We start from the raw sequence: 21,177 nt of genomic DNA, 5'->3' as shown, positions 1-21,177 counted from the left end.
CAAGTTATTCTCTCCTGAGTAATAATTTATTAAAAGTTATTCATTTTTGCAGTCTTGACCATTTGAAAATTTTCAAATATAGGCAGCATTACTTAACTTCTAATTATTTAAGTAATTATCTCTGTGGGATTCATCACCGTAGAGAGAGATGGGCTGAAAGATGTTGACTCTAACTGTCTTAAACTACTAAAATATGTTTACTCCATATAAACAGTGCGTTTAAATGGTGTTATTGGCTAGTTGGTAGTCAGCACATATCACAAAGACTGAAGGAGAGAGAGAGTCTCCTCTACAGAATAATTCAGAGCAGGAGACTGCTTTAGCTGCTTTGAATCAGCCGCTAAAGGAACCTCTCAGTGGCCGCCGAGGAACTCCAGAGATACTGTTCTCGCTAGCCTTTGTGAATACCTACCATAAAGGATGATTTGGAGAACTAATTTTTCAGCCTCCCACTTTTTAGGTCAGCTTCATGAGAAACCCATGGAAAACTTATCCTGGTATAATAAGCGTGGAAATGCTGAAGTGTGTGAACTGGTGAGAGAAGAGATGTACTACCTCTATAGCACTCTTTTTCTTTTGTGATAATTGCTCACTCAAAGAAATATTAATGTGTTCCAGAAACAAATCACTATCTCACAGCCAGTGCTACCCTGATCCTGATAAAAGGAGTCCATAGGCCCTAAAAATTCCTCAAAGCTTCTTCTCAAATGACGCTGCAGGGAGGGGGGGGGGGGAAAGGGAGGGTGAAAGATTCAGGGAAATACCTTTGTTATGTTCCTGAGGGTTTTTTTTAGTTAATATACCGCATGACTTTCCTCTCAACCTCTAGGAATGCGTTGGATGTCTGTCAAGACCACAAAGTTGTCTGTACTGTAGAAATGTATGAAAGTTCTCTCTATACTGAGTTGCCATTGCTGTTTTCCTTATCTGTGAAGGAAGCACAGCAACTCCCACTGGGGAAATTTCATGTTAACTTGATCTTAAAATAAAGAATCAAGGGAAAGGTCATATCCTAATAAGCTGTGCAAATCTAAATTCCCAGGGAGCTTCAAAATGACATTGTATGACTAGGGCATTAACAATTTTCCAACAATGTATTTTTGAACTGCTTCCAACAGAGTGCTTTTAACATCCGAGAGCAAACAGTAAAATAAAGATACAACTGGCAAGATGCAAGATGCAGTTGTGCTTTGAGATTCCCAGTACCTCGCCCGTTGATGGTATGGATGGAGGCTTTGAGTCTGACAAACATGGTGAAATTGGCAACTCTTTCTGATTTCATTGAGATGCTTGGGAGGAAGCTATTTATTGTTTAATTTGAGTATTACTCTGATCATGGTGTCAGTAGTTTCTAGTCTTCTCCCTAATCTGTGATTATAGAGCAATGATTTCCTCAGAACATCTGAGGAAGGCTTATAACAAATGTTCAGCTTGAGAGGTCTTTCAGTATGATATATATGTTTGTGCTGGCAATGAGAATTTGAATATAGTCTGTTCAAATATTCACCAGTAATATTGACTAAGAGGTGCACAATTCCTGCTCAATAAACCACCCGCACCCCCAAAATGGAAGTTGTTCGGAATTTTGAAATCAGTTTTAAAGGAGTCAGTATTTCACCCCAAGTTATCTTGTTTGACTCCATGAGCATATTACAGTTGTACAAAATATTCCATAGCTCCAAACAATGAACCAGGTCCAATACCAGTTTACATCTGAAAGTCTGTTGCAGAGTTTAGAAATTCTCAAAACATGGGGAAAGCCATTATCTAAATATTAGTTTTATATAGTATGCCATGCATATTTTACAGGTTTGTCCTTTACATTGGAATATGTGCCTAGATAAATCTATGAAGTGGATACTTCTTGTAACCCAATGAAAACCAGTCTCTGGTTTGTGGATAGTTTGGCATTTAGCCTATTCTGTGATGACGTACTCGATAGTAGAAAGTTAAGGTGAGAGATCAAAACCAGGCCCTGAATTCTCAAGCTTTCTCAGTTTAGGTAGGTGTAATGGAATTAGATTATAGTTGTCCTAATTCTCCTTGTCATATCCCTCTAAACCAATTATATCACTGTTGGTGAAGGGTCACCTAAGCTGCTGTAAATTAATTTGTTCTTATTTTGCACAGAATATAGTAGTAAGGTTTGAAACAGATGTACATGCCTCGTTACGCAAAGGACAGGAAGTATGGGGTGTGGGAAGCAGTCTGCTATTGAAGACCCCCTCTGATCTTTTGGATTAGAGATGGTTCAGAAAGTTTCAGGGTGACTTCTGCATGCACCGTGAATGCAAGAAGGGTCTTATTCCTGAAATTCAGCTCTATATTACAGTACGTTGCACTGAATGTAATCCAGATGTCTCTTAAGGACTTATTTTCTGTTATAATCTCAATTGTATTTTAATATGATTCTTTTTAAATATAACTGAATCTTTTTAGAAACCAGTCATTCATGCTGTGATCATGCTTCAAATTTAGCATCTGGAAATTTGCAAATTACTGATTTGTGATTAGGAATAAAAAAAATTAAATTTTCTTAGAACTATTTCAGAACAGTAAAAAGCCACAGTAACTCCTCCTGAATATAGCAATGTACCCTACCAAAGCCACATGATATTTAGCTGTTCCCAGGCTTCCTTGAGGGCTTACAAAAAGTCACAGTAAGAACTTTTAGTTCCTCACACTATAATTGCTTACCTAGAAAACAAATCAGCTTATAAGAATAATAGAATATGACAGTATAATTTATTGCATAATTAACTATTGGTATTCTGTCTGAATAAATTTAAGACGAATGTTTGATTTAAAAATAAAACAGTCTAGTTCCCAAGTATTCCAGAGTATATGGTCAATAGTCCGGTGTATAACTCATGCTTTGTATGTGAAAATGGCAATACTTAGATTACTTAGATTAAGGAAAAATATTTACATTTAATTATTCAAAAGAACACCTTCCAGAAACAGTTGATTTATATGATTTTTTTCAGTGTGCTACCTTACCATCTCTCAATAAACTTTCTTAAAAAAAAAATAGTAGTTCTTTATATAAATTTAAATCTTAATATAAAACCTAATATAAATATACAGTTTTGTCTCAAATTGTGGTGTATACATTTATTTATCAGGACAGGGAGCTGAAAGATTTGCAGTAGGTTATCCTCTCAGGTTACTTGGAGAAGGAATTCTTAAAGTATTTTGAATACAGAAAAAAAATGATGACAAGGACACATGACATAGAGAAGAGAACTGAAATTTTCTCAGTCTCTTTCTTCCTCTCTTTTTAATGCTGTTAAAATTTAACATAGCTCCTCTGCTTGTACCACTATTGTTAGTGTTGTATAACCCTATAATTATTAATCTTACTGCCATGAAGTTAGAACTTGATTATACACTTTTCTCCTCAACTGAAACTAGCAAATGATGTCAAAGATAGAAATGGAATAACAGTTTATATTATTAAAGAAAACAGGAGAGTTTATATGAACTGGGATCTCTATAGGCAGTTGTCAGTCTCACATACAGAGCTTCATGGAATCCGAAATCCAAAATGGACAGGGCACCCAGCGATTTTCTGGCTTAGAGTTAATGGACACTTCATGGTCTCAGCAATATTTATTTACAAAATACAAAGTGCTGTCCAAGTCCTTACTGACCTACTCAAGCCTTGGTAGATTCTTTACAGCTGAAAACAAAGAAATATAAAAAATTCACTGCGCAGCATCAACTGTTTAAAAATAATGATTCTGAAAGTATACATTAGTAAATTGTTCCTAGCAGTAAACTGTTTTTAGCTGTGGATATTCTACTTTCTGTTTGGTGTTATAAAATGATGTCATTTTAAGTCTTGAAAGTCTGTTGTCAAAAATAGCAATACCAGTTTCCATCTTACTTTAATAGAATGAATTGTACAGTCGTACAGTCCTATGCACACCAACACTCTGCTGACTTCAGAGTGAGACTTGCTATGCGTGGACACTGTGGGTTTAAGGTTGTCAATATTAAAAACTGAAGAAGAACATCAAAGGCAATTTTAAAAATGTTAAGATATTCTGGGGGGCGAGGAACAGTAGTAAAAAGCCATGGAACTCCAAAACCAGTGCTGTTTATTGCCAGACATATATGTTTGGTTAAACATTAATATACCCTGCCGTCTGGGTGAATATTACTTATGGGAAATGCTGGAGTGACATACTATTCACATGGAAGGACAAGGGACAAATGAGTTTTGTGAAATAATCTTCCATACCTTGCCAAATAATAATAATGTTCATGCCTTCATGGGAAAAGTAAGGCAGTTAACATTATTTCAGTGGATGAATTGGAAAAGTACTTCAGAATAAAAAGGTTGACAAAAGTAGGGCCAAGCTGTACTAGGTGTAATCTTAGAACACTAATAACATAGAGGAAGTATAACCCAACAGAAAATAGTATCAAAGAATTTTTTTCCTTTTGTTTTAGTTTTCATGCACATTGAAGGAGTCTGAACCTTGCCGGATCTCTTGTTGGAGAATGCAGTAGGTTTATACATCAGTAACAAAGCCAGAGCTTTGCAGGATTTTGCATTAATGTAGCATTATCCAGGTTACATTTAAGTTCTTTTCAATGTGCATGAATGATTTTGAAATGAAATAAAAGCTGAAATTGTGTTCTTTTCCCACACTTATTTTGTCTTCTTTTTCATCAGAAGACTGCAGGGGGAGTATTCATCTTTTTGTTTGGGTTCAAACAGCACTCTACCTAAAATTTGTAGTTAGTATAGAAAACAGAGAAGATGACCCATTATAGAGTTAAATATCTCTATCAAATTCTATGCTACTCCCAAAGACTCATGTCAGATTCTCAGAAAAGCTTGTGAAAAGGGGGCTTTTTTTCATGGAAACTAATGAGAGGCGGGTGACACAAAACTCAAATAACCTTGAGCAATGGCTGGGTATGTATGCATATTTGAATGCTTATGCAATGTTACCCTGATGTTCCCTTACCTAAATGCATGTACTGTGATATTTTCTTTTTGAGGGATAAAGTGATTTTTTTTTTATTAATATCAGATGGCAGGAATGGAAATTACATCAACAAAATGGTTTGGTTTGTCCAATGGATAGACTGACTTGCAGGACTATGTAGAGATTTTTAGGGAAGTTTTTACCCTATCAACTTGTAATTTTGATCCATTTTATTTTTTTAAGGAAAGATAATTCAGTTCTGTTCTAGGGCTTCTGGGTATCATCTGTTTCACAATAACTCTCATTCTGGGCTGTTTTTTTTGGTTCTGTGTTCTGTAATTGCTAAGGTTTTACATTCCAGTCTGCAGGAAACCTTTCTAAAGTACCTCAAATAGAAAATTCCTAGCCAAATACCTACAATTTCTGTAGAAGCTAAGGAATATAGTAAATATGAAAGGAAGAAAGTTGGTGCTAATTTTATGCCAACTTGAGTTGTTAAAGTTGATACTTTGGTATCTGTTTTCTCAGATTGCTAATATTTAGTCATAGGCAGGCTTTTAAATTCTTATTTTATATTTACCTCTTATGATAAACAGTCTTCAGTGCTAAATTTCCTTTAAAAAGTTTCCACCTAGTTTTCTTTGGGATAAAATATACAGTACAATGTTATATTGTCACCAATAAAAAGAACGGGGAAAATTCTCTTGGTGCATGTGTCCTGTAGTCCAATAGAAGCTTCAGAAGTGGAACTGTTCAAGGTAACTTAATTCATAATTAACTCACTGATGTTCATTACATATTTCTGAGTGTTGCACAATATTGCAATTTCAGTTACAAAAGCAAGTTTGCCCTACTTATGACCTGATTTTACGCTCTTTGTGTAGACAGTATGAAGTCACTTTGATGGGATAGTTTTAAACATATTTGGAAAAACTCATATTTAGAGAGATGAAGTACATAAGATGCAAAGAACATTGCTCTAAGAGTGTGGTAAGTATCCTATAGTATTGAGAACAATAGTTATTGAATCACGTGTGAAAACATGTCAACGTATTTTAGCTGGGAATATTCTGGAGGGTCAAAAGTACAGTAGTCAGATGACAAGAGATTGCTCTATCACTGAAAAGTGGCTGAACAGGTTATGTGCTTCTTAGTTTGTACAGTTGAGATGGTAATGTTTTTTGCTAATTTAAAAGATGCAAGAGATACATTTGTGTAAGAGATGATAGTGTACAACAGTGCATATATTTTTATTACTAAGTTACTTTAATTGAGTACTCTTACTGCACGTTTAAGCTGGGGCAAAGCCTGCTTTAATATACAAAGTAGGGTCCCAAGTTTCTTTTGCCAGGTGTTTACCTTGTCAGAGTGATGGCAACAATTACAGTAGAAGTAAAGAATAGCATCTTCCAACTCTGCTTTGGGCCACATAACCACTTGGAAGAGGTATGTGTATCACTAGTTTGTGATAGGTACGTGTATAACCCTTCCAAGTGCAGAAATATCTGATAGAAGAATTTCAGCTGCTAATGGAAATATATGTTATTAACAGTATGTAAATAACTCTATTCCACATAAAATCTGAAAATACTTTTGTGCTAGATTATTTTCTGGGGCTTCTAGAAGAGGTGAATGCTAAATGTTAAGCCCTCTTTGGTACTATTTTTGTCCTTTTCCAAGTTTTGATGTTTCTGAACTAGCCTCATGCCAGAGAGTTTAGTGGCTGCGCACACACAAGTGCATGCACACGCACACACAAACTATTTTCTTATACCTGGGGTATAAGTTATAGGGAACTTTGTTCCCTGTCAGGCTGAGATATTTGATGTACTTAATTCGCAAAGATTATTAGGCTTGTTTAAATGCATGAATGAGTTTTGCAACATGGTGCTTTTTAACTTTCAGGACTTATTGATTGTGCAATAGGTTAAAATATTTTAAGTGATAGGAAATTAAAAAATTATGGTTGATTAACATATATGGACCCTACATATAGTCTTACATATTAAAATAAATTTTACGTTTTTAGTATTTTAGAAAATGACAGTTTTGTGATGAAAACAGCTCTTCCTGATATGAGAGAAGCATTTTTATGGATAATTTGCAACGTATTTGACTGCCAGGAAAAACTTTAAAAGTGGGATTTAATTCAAGGAATGAGTTTCAACTCATGTTGTGTTTGTTCCTCCTCCTTCTCTTCCTGTGGGAGTATTCAGTATTTTGCCATGGCAAGGAACTGAGTTTAGGATATTGATGAGTATATTTTACCCTATTAAAGTTGTATGCCTTATTAGCTCATCTCTTGGAAACAATGCCTAAGTTGCCTGTCTTGTGAATGTTAAAAAGCACTGGGTTAACAGTCTGGGAAAAAAAATTCCTAGGATTCTTACAAATAGTCTTATGCATCTGTAAAAAGAAAGATTTTTTTATGATACATGGGGAACAATCTCAATAAGTTCACTGCTACTACTACTAAGTAAATTGAGAAAACTTTATATTGTTATTTAAGCATTTATAATATAAAGTGTTCTGTATTTGCATAAAATTTATTGCACATAAGATATCTCAGAAGAAAAAAATTAATTGCATATTGTGAACATAATAAATGACATTTATTGTTGAAGTTACTAACATTTTTAAAAGAAATACAAACTTTCTATTCTTATCGGAATCCCTTACTTAACTGGAGTCCATCTGTTGTAGAATTTGTTGCTACATTGCTGCCTTAGTTTATAATTATTGACTAAGCATCATTTCCAGGGAATAAAGTACATAATTAGTATATTAAAATATACTAAAAGACACAAAGATAGTGATCTAATGAAACCAAATAAAAAAGGGAGCATAGGGTTATCTTGTAGATAACTGCAATGGTTACATTACTATATGACTTGACTATATTTTGTCATACTGCATGCTTAAATTTTTGATAAAGTGGTAAAGGCTTATGAACTAGAGAAATTTGCAAATATTCATATAATGAATCGTGTGAGGCCAATATAAATTTACTAGATAGCGTTTCTGCTATGCTTAAATTCTTCGAGACAGTTCTGTCTCCTAAGTAAAGATATAGTAGATAATTGGCTAAACAGATTGAAACTGCTGCTCCATAGTAGCTGTGAGTTTATTTTATTAGCTCTGAGCTCAGTACTGTCAAAGCTGTTAATGTTACACATTAAATATGGCATTTTATAATAACCTAATTTCTTATGGATCTGTATAACAACATATATTTGTGTGTATGCACATGTATGATATATAATTTATTAATGGATTCTAATTAAAGAAATCCTTCCTTAGCCAGGAATTGAGTTTTAAAAAGTGCTTAACTCTAAACAGGTGTTTAAATCCATTAGCAAGAATAGGATATTCAAAATTAAACATAAATGAGTGTTTTGCTTAACTGCGGCCTGAAGACTGAATTTCTATCAAAGTTATAAAAATTTCTATTGACTCCAGGTTTGACACCTGAAAGCAGAGTTGCTAATTAAGTGTGTTTAAGTCTGCGTAGGAAACTTCTGTATGTGAAAATACTTTGAATGGCATGCACTGAATCTTACCAGCCTGACTGAAAACCTGGAAAATGAAAAGGATTTTTAATTCTTTGGTAATTTCTGATCTTTCTACTGTTAGTAAAAACATATATTTGCCATGAACTTGCATGAAATCAGGATAAAGCCTATGTCTATTGTATTATATGACATTTGATTTTGAAGCTAATTAAAAATCATATTATCCTCTTATTGTAGATCTTTGGGATATGGAGAAAAATTTTTAGGGGTTATTGTCTTTAGTTACCCCGTTTAGCGCACACAGCAAGAATCCAGTTTCAAAGGATTTGGAAGCAGATTATGCTTTCTCATACTGTTGATTCAGTGGCAAAGAAAGAATAAAAAAAAGAACAAAATAATTAGTGTGGATTTAAACAGTACAAATATGAACTTTTCGCATTATATTAATTTCCTGTAGTTAGTGAAACTTTTAGTAGACCCCTGAGTAATATGAAGTCTACCCAGTACAAATAAATGCCCGCTCTAAAGTGCCTTGAGTCTTTGAGCCGTGCACAGCTCCTGTCGGTTGGATTGTGTTGTGTCTTGCTAGTTGATAAAGCTTTGCTATCTTCTGTGCAGCACGGCATGTTTGTATATTTTAAAATCAATGACTTATTTCAGCCTTATTAGGCCACTTACATGACAAGGGAAGGCCTACTCCTTAGTAGCTTGGCACATTAAGTTATTGTGCCTTGCCAAAGGGGGCAAAGGTCTCCCTTAAGAAGCCAGCTTTTTCTGATTACAAAATCGAATGTGATTCACTGCCAATCTATCAGTATCCTTTTTAAAGTCATAATGATTCATAGAGAGTAACGCCTACATTTTATATCATGAGATAGTTTTACAATATTTCCAGTGCAACTTAGAGGCATGTTGTTTGTTTCGGACTTTGCTAAGTCACTCAAAAACATAATGATCCAGATCCAAGCTCTGCTAACGCAGCTAGGTATATTGTAAATACTGATATATGACCTTTGTCCTTTACAAATCTGTGGATACTTATTCTGATTTTTCTTTTAGTAATCAGATGATATCTCACTTTTTGGACTTCTGTGCTTCTGGGTTTTTTGTTCAATGGAGTGAAATAACAATCACTTTCATTTGGAGGAGTATGAGGTATTTGTAAGACATTTTTGAATGAAAAGCACCCGTATTTTTTATACAGCTGTCTTCCCTTGTCCCATATTCTCAATTTCTATTAAGTAAACCTTGAGCACAGCCTTGTAATCAATAATTCTTTTATATCCTGAAATAGCTTAAAGTTTCACCAATATCTATCCAATGTTGGAGTGCAACAACCCCTACGTTAAATAATTAAAATAGAATTGTAGAATTTGTAGCATATCTGAGTAGCGTGTGGCATTTTCAAGCTTGTTTCTCATTTGCATTTATATTTACAATGGTTTATGTTGCTGGAAGGATATAAAATGCTGCTATTTCAAATGAGAACCCAAGCCATTTGCCATTTTGTGTGAATTCTATAGGCATAGAATAGAAAATATATTTTAAATTATGCAGCTCTATTTTTCCCTGAACAGGCTATTTTTTTCTGTTTTTACTAGCTTCTACCTGCTAAACATTGTAGTAAATTTTATGGACTGTGGTTTTAGTGATAACAGATTGTAGTTATGTTTCAGTTATAGGAATAGCAGACATTTCCTATTGATTTATGAGCTGCTTGCTTTTGGCTTTTTCAAGTGCTTGGACTTTCATCATTTCTTGAGTCTCTTTCGATGTTTTACTGTAGTACAGAGGATGGATGGGTTGACCACCCCTACTTTTTATTTGGCTTTTTGAAGGATCTCGGTGTCACTGTTCCCTGCAGCCCACTACTTTTTGGACGGTGCAGCCCTTGGGTTTCTCAGCCTGGTTCTTAGCCATCCAGTGCTCAGTGCTCCTCTATGGTTTGCATCATGGAGATATGACAGAAACTGGTATCTGGTGGCCGTGGTTCAAGTTGTTCCTGGGAGTATCTAGTTTTTTGTCACACCTTTAACATTCCACTCGGCCCCAGCTTATTGCCTCCCCCCCCCTCCCCCCGTTATCAGCGTTTTGGTCGTATGCTGGTTCTGCAGGTTAGTACAGCAATGGAAAAGGAGACTTTCATAAGCTCATACCCCTCCCAGTGGCTGATTAACTCTTGAGATGTGCTTGTTGAAGGCACCCTGTCATACTGGTGATACGTCCCTCCTCCTCTGCATAAAGATGTAACAAAACTATTTTTTCTAGAGTCACTAGGCTTGTTCTTATAAGGAATGTTTATTCCCATTCTTTCAAAAGTATGCATGTTGTCCGTGTTGCATCCTTTTTGGTATTGTCAGCTATCTTTCCTAATGGGCATGTCTTGTTTTGGGCCATGCCTGAATGGCTTGGGAGTTGGAGCAGAGGAGCACACAGGAAAATGTCATCTGTTGTCTGGATCTTGTGCTTGGAGTCTGGGCTGATGTTACAAGCAGTGGACCAGATCTTCTTTGAACTTTTTTCTTCACTAAATCATTAGTTACCATGGAGCTGATTTTGATTCAACATGTGCTAGAGGACACTAGGTAGTTTCTTTGTTTTTACAGGTAAATTAAGAAAAAAGCACACTTCTGTAGTTTAATTTCTCATAAATTCTAGTTTTAGTTTCTCTCATATTTGAAAAACTTCCCCAAGTCTAGTTCTTTTGTTCTGCAGTGAACTCAGTTTTTATTCTTGTAAATATTTTTCATAAATTCATACTTGATAAGAAAAACTGCAGGTTTACTGAGACAGTCATACAAGCAGAATTGTGCTTGGTGTCCACGGTGCATGCAGAAGTGTTTCCATTGCTGCTGTAGTACACAGGTCTAGAGGAGGAATGCTGAAGGTATACTGAGTTTTCAAAGAAAAATGTTTGAGTTTACAAAAATTTGTCTACACTCCTTCAGTCAGTTACCTAAAATAAACCTATTTTTTTTGCCACAATCATAGCTGTTTAACTTGTAATTGAAAGAAGTCTTTTTGCAAGCAAATTACTATTTTAAGTCCTACAGGACTTAAATATATTGTGGATTCAATATGTATGTGTGTGTGTATGTGCACATATATATATATGTACACACATATATGCGTGTGTGTGCACATATATGTGCATTCACACACGCATGTGTGTGAATGTATTATATTCAAAATATAATACACTGTGATTCAGTGCACAGTTCATCAACATAAATTAATCAGTTTCTGCCCTGAATTGTATTGGTGTTTTGACAATGCGCATGGATAAAAAGAAAAAATCCTTTTTATCTTGGTAATCCAAGCATAACACTACAAAAATCTGTAACAGGATTTTTTTTTTTTTTTTTTAAGTATTGCTTTATAGCTTTTCACTGTTACTTTGTTTTTCTTACTGCAGTTTGAAGCTTACTGAGTTTGGCCAAAAAAAAATCCTGTGTGAGTCTGTCAAACATTGAATTGGGGATTATCAGCCAACAGGCTCTTTTTGTGTACTTTTTTGCTTGTTTGTTTGTTTAAGGGCATCACTGATGGTGTCAGCAGAGTTCTTGGAAAGAGGTTTTTTAGTTATGTTGTGCTCCCTCTGCTGACTCTGCAGCAGCAGAACACAAAGCGGTACAGGTCCTGCGTTATGGAGCGGTTCGTGAGATTTAAGAACCTTGTGACCTTCAGTAGTTGTCTTAATGTATGAAATAGAATATGTCCAAGAGCTTTGAGTCATTGTTTGCAATATAGAAGAAATATATATATTGTAGTATATACCAAACAAAATGACCTTTATTTTGTGAAAATTTTGCCCATTAGATAAAGCCTGCTATATTGAGAGACACTATCAATGAAAAATATAGTAAGTGATTAAAGAAGGTAGCTCCTGAAGGCTAAAACTAAGATTAAAGCCCAGTTGTGCTCACGCATAATCAGGAATATTAAAAATATTACTATCTCCGCCAATACAATCTTAGTAACAAGACAAAGACTAGGAAAAAAAATATTCTTTCACTGGACAGGTGGAGAACTGAAACAAAGACTCTAAATAGTAGGTCATCTGGGGATTTTTTAGGGAAAAGTAGATGAAGTAAGACATTGCAGTTTTCCCTAAATAACCAGAGGAACACTGAGCAGAACAAAGGACTATCTTTTTTCCCCAGTCTTACTAGAATCAATGAACATCTACACCTTCCTGCGACTTCAGTTAGTTACTTTCTGAACACAACATACCACAGAATCAGGCCCTATCCTTCACACTAAAGGACCTGAAAACAGCACTGCTGAAAGTGTTGGCTCGAGCTACGTACCCATCGCCAAATCGAAATTCTGTGTCAGAGGCAATGAAAGAACTGAGTTACTGAGAGGGGGATGTGATTGCTTTATCACAAGACTGTCCTTTCTCTTCTTACAGTCCTTTGCAGCATTCCCTTCTAAAAGATTAATGATGGTCTCTAATTCATTGGATGTGGTGTCGTCCTTTAGGGTAGATGTATTTTTGGCAGGGCATACGTAAAGGGTTTCACTGCTCCTCTTGTGTGGATAAATAAATTAAATATATAGGGATATTTAGGTGACTTTCCACCATCTAAATTTTTCTTGAAAGCTAGGAATGGTTGTGTGATTGTAACTAACTTATCTGACATATTTCACAGATGGTCTGAACCTGCTATAATTGAATTAATTGACAAAATCCCCATTAAGTTCGGGAGTGTTTGTATATGAGTTTACTTGACAAAATAAATCACATGTTGTACATGAGATTGAATTTAAACTGTTCCATGAAACGTGTTTTAATAAAAAAAGACAATAATTTACATCATGTGTATAAACGTGCATATTTATATTTGTCCATGTAGTATAATCATACTGTTGCCTTAATTTTAGTTATTTTCAAAGTTGAGAGGCTTTAATTTTTTTTTTTTTCCCCTGACTGTAACTCATATTAGGCTATGATGTTCTGGTTGCTTCATTAAATACCTCTAGGGTCATATTTTGGTAGTTTTGTCTGGAAGGAGCATGTCTAGAATGCAGTACAACAGGCCTTTCAGGTTAACTGAGCGCAGGTAGTGTTTATGGCAAAGAGTAGCGTGTGATCCAAGATGTTTTTCATACCATGCTAATCTCTCATGTTATGTTTTATATGTTTCTCCAATATTAAAAAAAAGTGCACTGAAAGCTTTCTTAGGAATTTGACACCAATTCCATGTGTAACTTTTACCAAGTGAAATATCTTAATGATATGATAGTTCTCACAATCGGTACAAATTAGCTGCAAGCTGTCACTGTGGCTGGTAGTTAAAACAGACGAGTATCAGATGAGTTCATGTGCCTTCTTCTACTTCCTTGTAGATAATGCTTAGCACTTGTTTACATGAGATTAAATGAATGTAAAGGGAATTCTTATAAAGACTAGATTTATATCACAGTTTTTCATTTTATCTCAAAAGCATTCTCTATTCTGGTCTTTTTTATGATTAAATGTTAAAGCATATTCATTTGACATTTTGTGACTGACATCTCTGCTACTGTAGTCTTTTGCTGGCTGAGAATGATTTTTGCACATGAACATTTATTAGTCTATTTAAGCTATGCTTCTACTGCCAGGATCTCGCATGAGCATCTGGGAGTTTTATGAAAGACTTCTGGAGTAGTCTGCTGATTGGATTTACATTTTAGATACTTAATTTTGTTGGAAAAAGCCATGAGAAGATTGCAATTAAACTGTTTTTTTTGCAGGGGGAAAAGTTGATATTCATCTTTTCATGGAGAGGAAAAAAGACAACGTATACAGCAGAAATCAAATAAAGTCATATGCAAATTAGAAATATTTTTGAAATTAACTATTAAACATATGAATAGTTTGTACATGTTTTCAATAGTGTAACAAAATTAGCACATTAATTTAGCAACTTTGAATTTACTGATGAATCTGATATAGCTATTGATTGGTATACCTGTATACCAAGTCACATTGCAGTTTTTTTCAACGAGTGAGTCAGAAATCAGATGTGTGCATAATGAGAGAAGGTATAATATTTTAGTCCTTTTGTAGTCATGAAATACAGTAAGTAAATAATCCCGTCGCAGCTCTTTGGTCGGACTTTGTCGGAAGTGCTAGAAATATAGTCCTCATAGTTGGGGAAAGCACAGAATCTGCTTTACTATATATAGTGATGAGGAAAGACAAGACTAGGTAGAAGCCGCCTTCTCCGTTTCTCCCCACCTGGGCGCACATGCGTAATACACACACATCTTCCTGTACTGTCTTGTGGAATTTGTTGGTGCTATTGTTGAAGAATATGTTAAAGCTCTCAGAAGTGATATTTTTTTCTTAACCATGCCTGAGAGGTAAAATGATTTTTAGCTGTGGTTAGATTAAATGTTCTATATTCATGAGCGCTTCCAGGTTCTTCCTAGATTGAGAGTGGAAGTTTAAGTTGATTTGAACTAATAGCATAGCCAAAGTTAACTGTATTCAGTGGAAGGAAAGCAATAAAAAATGCACGTGCAAACCTTGTTTTGAGTTATTCCTATCCATTTAAGGCATTTTACTGTGCCAGACCCTTATATTTTAATAGATGGCTACATATGTGTGTGTATATGTAAAATATATGTGTGTGTATGTGTGTAAAATATATATTTAATTGTATATATACACACACTATATATTGTATATACATATATACACACATATATCTATGCATGTATGTGTATATATAGACACATACACAATTGCTAGGTACCTGTATGGATACCTTATACAATTATAATATAGACAACATAAGGAATTTTAAAAGTTAAAAGAATGCGTTTTTGTAGTGGCATGATTTAACATAGCCTTTTTAGTTGCCTGAAGAACTGATATTATGGGTCATGTGATGTTGACCTACGGAAGGGGTGCATTTTATAGGCTCTTGTTCAAGGAATTGTAAATGGTTGCTGATTTTTTTTTCAGGCTTTTATTGCCTTAGAATAGAAATATGAGTAGCATAAAATGGAATTACTGTGTGACCTGTTGTACCTGAGGGGTGCACCCCCAGTTCCCTTCCATGCTTCTTGGTGTTCAAATTGTTCTTCTCTTCAGTAAAATCTTGACATTTCTGTTTCCTGTCTTCCTAGCGTACAGAAAGCATGTGTGCTGCAAACAGATATACAGTAAAAAAAATGATTAGAGTAAGGAAAAACCAGCCTACATGAAACACAGTCCCTCAAATTAAGTGATTGTTAAAATCATGGAAAATATTTTTTTATTTTAATTTATATTTCTTCTTTTAATAAAAATCCAAAACTTCAACATTCAAGGCTAGAAACACTTTTACAATGAAAATGCTTTGGCATTTTTGGTAGACTTTGGTGAATCAAGCCAGGTGTACCAACTGTGAAAACAGACAGAAAATTCCTGCTGGGGAACTACCATACCCTCTTAGCTTTTGGAGTCTGAGCCGAGCAAGCCAGACCCCTTATTTACGTGCTTATCTTAGTCTTTCTGTCCGTATGTGATGAATTTCATGCACACGCTGAGTTACAGTGATTTAGAGGTTTCGCAGAATTAACCCTAGGTTATACATAATCAAATTCTCCAAAGCATCGCAGTTACTTACAGTATTAGAGTGGAATATAGACTAGCATAAACTTGCTGTTTAGCTCATAGCAGTTTGCAAGCCAAAGTTTTAAAAATTGACCATACATGTGGTAACCCCTCAAGACTGTGTGAATATATTTTTTAGTGCTTTTATGAACGATTCAGGGAGACTGTTTAACATCTGCCTTGCGTATAATACTAAACTTGAGTTCAATAACAAGTGATTGATTATATCTCTATTCAGTGAACAACCTGAACTTGCATTTACTCAGGTCTCTTCAGCTGTTCCTCTAGTGCTGTGGCAGTGTCTCTGTGCAGGTGCAGCTGTCAGGAGGAGCCTTGCCTGCAACCTGCCTGCCTTCAGATGCTGCGGTCGCCTCTAGTTGTTTCTTGGTGGCATAGTGACCTGGTGGGTGCACCTTGACATATCGAGTCTTATGGACTCCACAGGACAAACTTTGGCTACACGCGGGACCATGCCTGTAGGCACCCTTTATTTGTAACAGGAAGGTCTGCTTTTGAAGGCAGCCTTGAGGCAGCTCTCCCGATACAATGTGGACATACCTATCAATGTCACCGCTCAGAGGGATTTATGCTAATATTTAAATGTTAGATGTCTTGTCTTGTCTTTTTTTTTTTTTTTTTTTTTTTTTTTTAGATGGGTCTGGTTAACTACAAGAATGAGCTCTTAAGAAAGGAAAAAGTTCTACAGGATAGATAAACAAGGTTTTTTTTTTTTTTTTTTTTTCCTGTTTTGGCTATTTTATTGCCTTATTTTGAAACCTGTTTAAGGAAGACAGGTCCCAGTATTGGCAATCAGGGATTTGCACTTTATGCATGGAAAAGCAGAATATTTGGGGGCTAATATTTAACACCAACAAGGTACTTTGGCAACCTATAATGTACTTCCACAAGATAATTTTCACTTGTGGAAACTGAATATCAATTCTGTTGTTTACCTGTAGGCAGGTCTTACTTTCATTAAGCACATGAAAGCATACGAAGTCTGTATATCGCACGCGATGGCTGAAAGCTTTGGGGAGGTAGATGGCTGGCTAGCCATTAGGCCAACTTACCTAACGGCCCCCTCTAGAACTGCGTCGGCTTTGCAGGGCTCCGCTTTATCCGGCCTCGAGGAGTGGCAACAGCAGCATGAAGGGGCTGGGGGTCCCCACTGGGGCCGCTGGGGCAACGCGGAGCACACGCTGCAGTAGCAGCACTGCAGTAGGGGTCAGCTTTTCTGTCAGTTATTTTTCACAATACTTCCCTTTCTATCCGAAATTTAAGAATAAGAAACATATTCCATAGCCATTGTTGTCAATGTTTAAGGTAAGAAAACTAAAGGGTTGTGCTGTGAGCCTTAAAACAGGAAAGAACGATGGTGGCTTTCCTGAGGAAAGATTAAGAGAAGTATAACTATTTCTAACCATTACTACCTTAGCACATTAGCATGGTTGATCGGGGAGGATGGTCACCGTTGTGCATACCTGTGGTCTGCTCAAAATACAGAATCATCTCCAAATTATAGAGCATTCCATTATATTCATTTTGCTACAACAGTTTTGGCAGCATGCAGAATAGTTTTGACTAGTTCAAAGTAAATCAAGTTAAAGAAGTTCCTATTATCTAAAGTCTAAAGACTACATACTTGATTGGGTCTCAAGTTCAAATTTAACAGCCAAAGTGACCAAGCTATTTTAGTTTCATAACATCCCTTCTGTTTTTTAGATTAAAGCATCCTCCTTATATATCATGGAAAATTAAAGATGGGCTTAAGGTATAAAACAACCCAAACTTTTTCATAGTTGAAATGTCTAAATGAACATTTCATATCTAGATCTAAATTTAATCAGTTTGCTGAAGATTTCCACCAACTGAAGGTTTTGATTTGTTTCCTGCTTTCAAGATCTGCATAGATATATATGGGATTTGGAAATTCATAATAAATTTCCTTGAGCCTTGAGGTACTTTTGAGGTACCTGAATCACTGAAGATTTAAGATATTGCTGAGTATGTGGATGAAAAACTGTCAGGAAACACAACTGTTAATATCAACTACAGTTTTCTCATAATATAAAACCCTTAACATTTTTAGTTACTTAGAATCTTGGAAGAATAATGTTTAGAATTTGCAAATGTGAAAAAATAATTGCCAAAGACTTCTAATTCTTTTCACATACATGCTATTGAGCAATACAATTAAAGTCAATGTAATCCATCTGTGTAAAAATTGGTGAGAGGAGAATTGTTTCCAGCTGTACTTTAATTCAGTGCCATTGGTTGTTTTCTTTAAATGACCTGCATGTTTACTAAAACACATAAATGTTTTATAAAATATACTATTAAAGCTGAATCGTGTTTCATCTGGCCATTAATAATTATTTAGAACATTTTTTTCCATGTATATTTTTGTCAATTATTCTGTACCTGCAGTTATTATAACTGCACATTGTTCTGTGAACCCTTTAGTTATTTCTCTGCTACCTTTTGAAGTACAGATCAAGCCAGTTCACCTTAGTTGTAGCATACCTGTGACAGCCATTCTTTCTCAGCATAGCCTGAGCTCAGGATGCCAGCAAATCTCTTTTATGACACATGACGTCAGAGCCTTCCTAGGAAGAACCTCACAGCTGGGTTAACTGCTTGGTATTATTCATGCAGTGTTACTACACAGACTAATGCACTGATGTACTTTATGGTGACAAACTCGGGCCAAACGATAGATGGGGCCTAAACTTTCTCCTAAAATCCACACCTGATGGTGAGTTTGCATCTCAACCCTTTGGACGTGAGACAGTCTTGGGCCTCAGCTCAGGCTTGAACTCATTACAGTAATAACTAGTTTCCTTTCAAATGTCTGTTTCTTTTTCTGTTTTCAGGGATTACAATGGTTGACACAGAAATGCCGTTTTGGCCGATTAATTTTGGAATTAGTCCAGTGGATCTGTCTGCAATGGATGATCATACACATTCCTTCGACATAAAGCCATTTACCACTGTTGATTTTTCAAGCATTTCTTCACCACACTATGAAGATATTCCTCTTGCAAGAACTGATCAGACAAGCATTGATTATAAATATGATATCAAGCTCCAGGATTGCCAAAGTATGCTTTTTGTTTTTTTTAATATTTCTTTCATGTTTATATTTGCTTCATTCTTTGGGGAACTTGAGAAGAATTCAGATGCCTAACTGCAGGTATCTTGTGCCATCAAAGATGTCCACAAGATATTCTAATAGGGCTGACAAATAAGATACATATGGCAGACCTTCACCCTTCCAGAGCAGCAGCTGGAGATGAGGCAGAATATTTTGAAGTAGCTAAAAACACATTAAACACCTTATTAGACATATGAATCCCACCCTTTGTTTCTGAAACCTCCAGTCTCCTATCATGTATCCTCTGTGTAAAACGTCCTTTGAAGCTTCATTTAAAAGAATGCAAAAAAAATTTCCCATGTATTAAAAATGGCCCAGCATACACAGCATATTAAATAATAATATTTATACCTTTTAAATTCCAGACTGGCTACAAAACTGATGGAATAGGAATATTGTCTACATCTGAGTCATGGCACTGGTATAACTTTTATCAATGTTCCCAATATAGGCAAAACCTTGGAGCTTCTTGAGCTAGTATTTATATACATGTGTACACGCATATATATGTGTGTGTGTGTGTATACATGTGTGTATGTATACATCCTTCCTTCCCCAGTCACATAAACAAAATTGCATGGGAACTCTGCCATCAAGAAAGGAAATGATCTGGTCTTAAATAAGTGTTACCCTGTTCCTGCTCATAATAGCAATGTCGGGTTGCTGTGCCTGGAACTTTTTTTAAAGATCCAGTTATCAGCCTACTTTGATCTGACAGCACTTTTGTTTGTAGTAATCTGTTCAGAAGTTCTTTCAGGGAATTCTTATTGGGAAAAATGTGGTATTTAACTTTGGTAGTACAGAGAAGCAGGTATTGTGTTCCACTGGGTTATTTATGGAATGAATTAAAATATATTTTTACAGGGAATACTTTGTTTTTCCTTTGCTGAATTAGAAATGTCCATAACACTATAATAACAAGCTAGAGAGTCCAGTAGAATCTAGGTAGACTAAATCCTCTTGGTCTTCACTCAGATAATTTTCTACTTTCTTTTTTTTCCTGGTTTCCTTTTTTCTTTTTTTTCTAGCCTAGAAAAGTAAATTTCCTAGTTATTATGGTGTAGCTAGTTTGGAAAAGGAAATATTCACCTTATTGTAATACTACCTGTGTTTTCTCGTTCTATTGATCTATTGGATAATTGGGTTTTTTTTAGACCAGATTAGTGACTCCAGTCCATTCCCTGCAGTAGTTCTACCTTAAAGTAATATAACTTCACTAGATAATGAGTAAAGGAATAAGGTCTTTGGAGAATGATGTCTACATAAATATGTATATTTAATTATACATCATTTCATCATTTATATCTTCTCTATGTACAGGTGCAATCAAAATGGAGCCTCCTTCTCCACCCTATTTTTCAGAAAAAGTTCAGTTGTACAATAAACCTCATGAGGAGTCTTCCAACTCCCTTATGGCTATTGAATGCCGTGTGTGTGGGGACAAGGCCTCTGGCTTTCATTATGGTGTGCATGCATGTGAAGGCTGTAAGGTAGGTTGTCACAAATGTATTTTCTCTGAAGTAAGATTTGATCCTATTTCCATCTAAAGAATCACTTTGTAAAATAAGATCTATGCTTTATAAAAAACAGTTCTAAATTTTTTTAAGCAAATTGTCTCATATATAGTGTATACGCTTTATAGTCTAGGAAGTGGGAGTCTTTTAAAATCTAATTGCTTTTTATTATTTATGCTACTGATCTACTTTAATTTTTTTGTGCATTTCTTCTACTTTGGTTATTATTCAATTATATTCCAGTCCTCCTGTCTCTGAGGTCACTTGTACAATTTGAATTGATATAAGGCAGCAAAAGCAGGCTCATGCCCAATTCCAAAGCCAAAAACTCTGAGCAATTTAGTAATCAGACTTGGTTATTTTGATTGATTAGAATTTCTTTACCCAGTTTTCATATTTCTAGGTGACTACAGAAAAGTCTAACAACATTAAAGAATGAAGCTTTTTGCTTTAAAACTCCACT

At 35.4% G+C, this 21,177-nt stretch overlaps 1 protein-coding gene across 2 annotated transcripts in view; it reads left to right on the top strand.

Annotated features, from left to right (window-relative positions):
- Positions 1 to 21,177, top strand: part of PPARG (peroxisome proliferator activated receptor gamma) — a 62,622-nt gene that overhangs the window by 15,018 nt on the left and 26,427 nt on the right. For both annotated transcript variants that reach the window (XM_067303855.1, XM_067303854.1), the window contains exons 2-3: positions 18,920 to 19,147; positions 20,521 to 20,690. In XM_067303855.1, the coding sequence (XP_067159956.1) occupies positions 18,928 to 19,147; positions 20,521 to 20,690 (390 nt within the window). In that variant the 5' untranslated portion in view covers positions 18,920 to 18,927. The remainder of the gene's footprint in view (positions 1 to 18,919; positions 19,148 to 20,520; positions 20,691 to 21,177) is intronic.

The sequence above is a fragment of the Apteryx mantelli genome, chromosome 12, assembly GCF_036417845.1.
Source record: "Apteryx mantelli isolate bAptMan1 chromosome 12, bAptMan1.hap1, whole genome shotgun sequence".
NCBI lineage: Eukaryota > Metazoa > Chordata > Aves > Apterygiformes > Apterygidae > Apteryx > Apteryx mantelli.
This window is presented reverse-complemented; position numbering and strand designations above follow the sequence as displayed.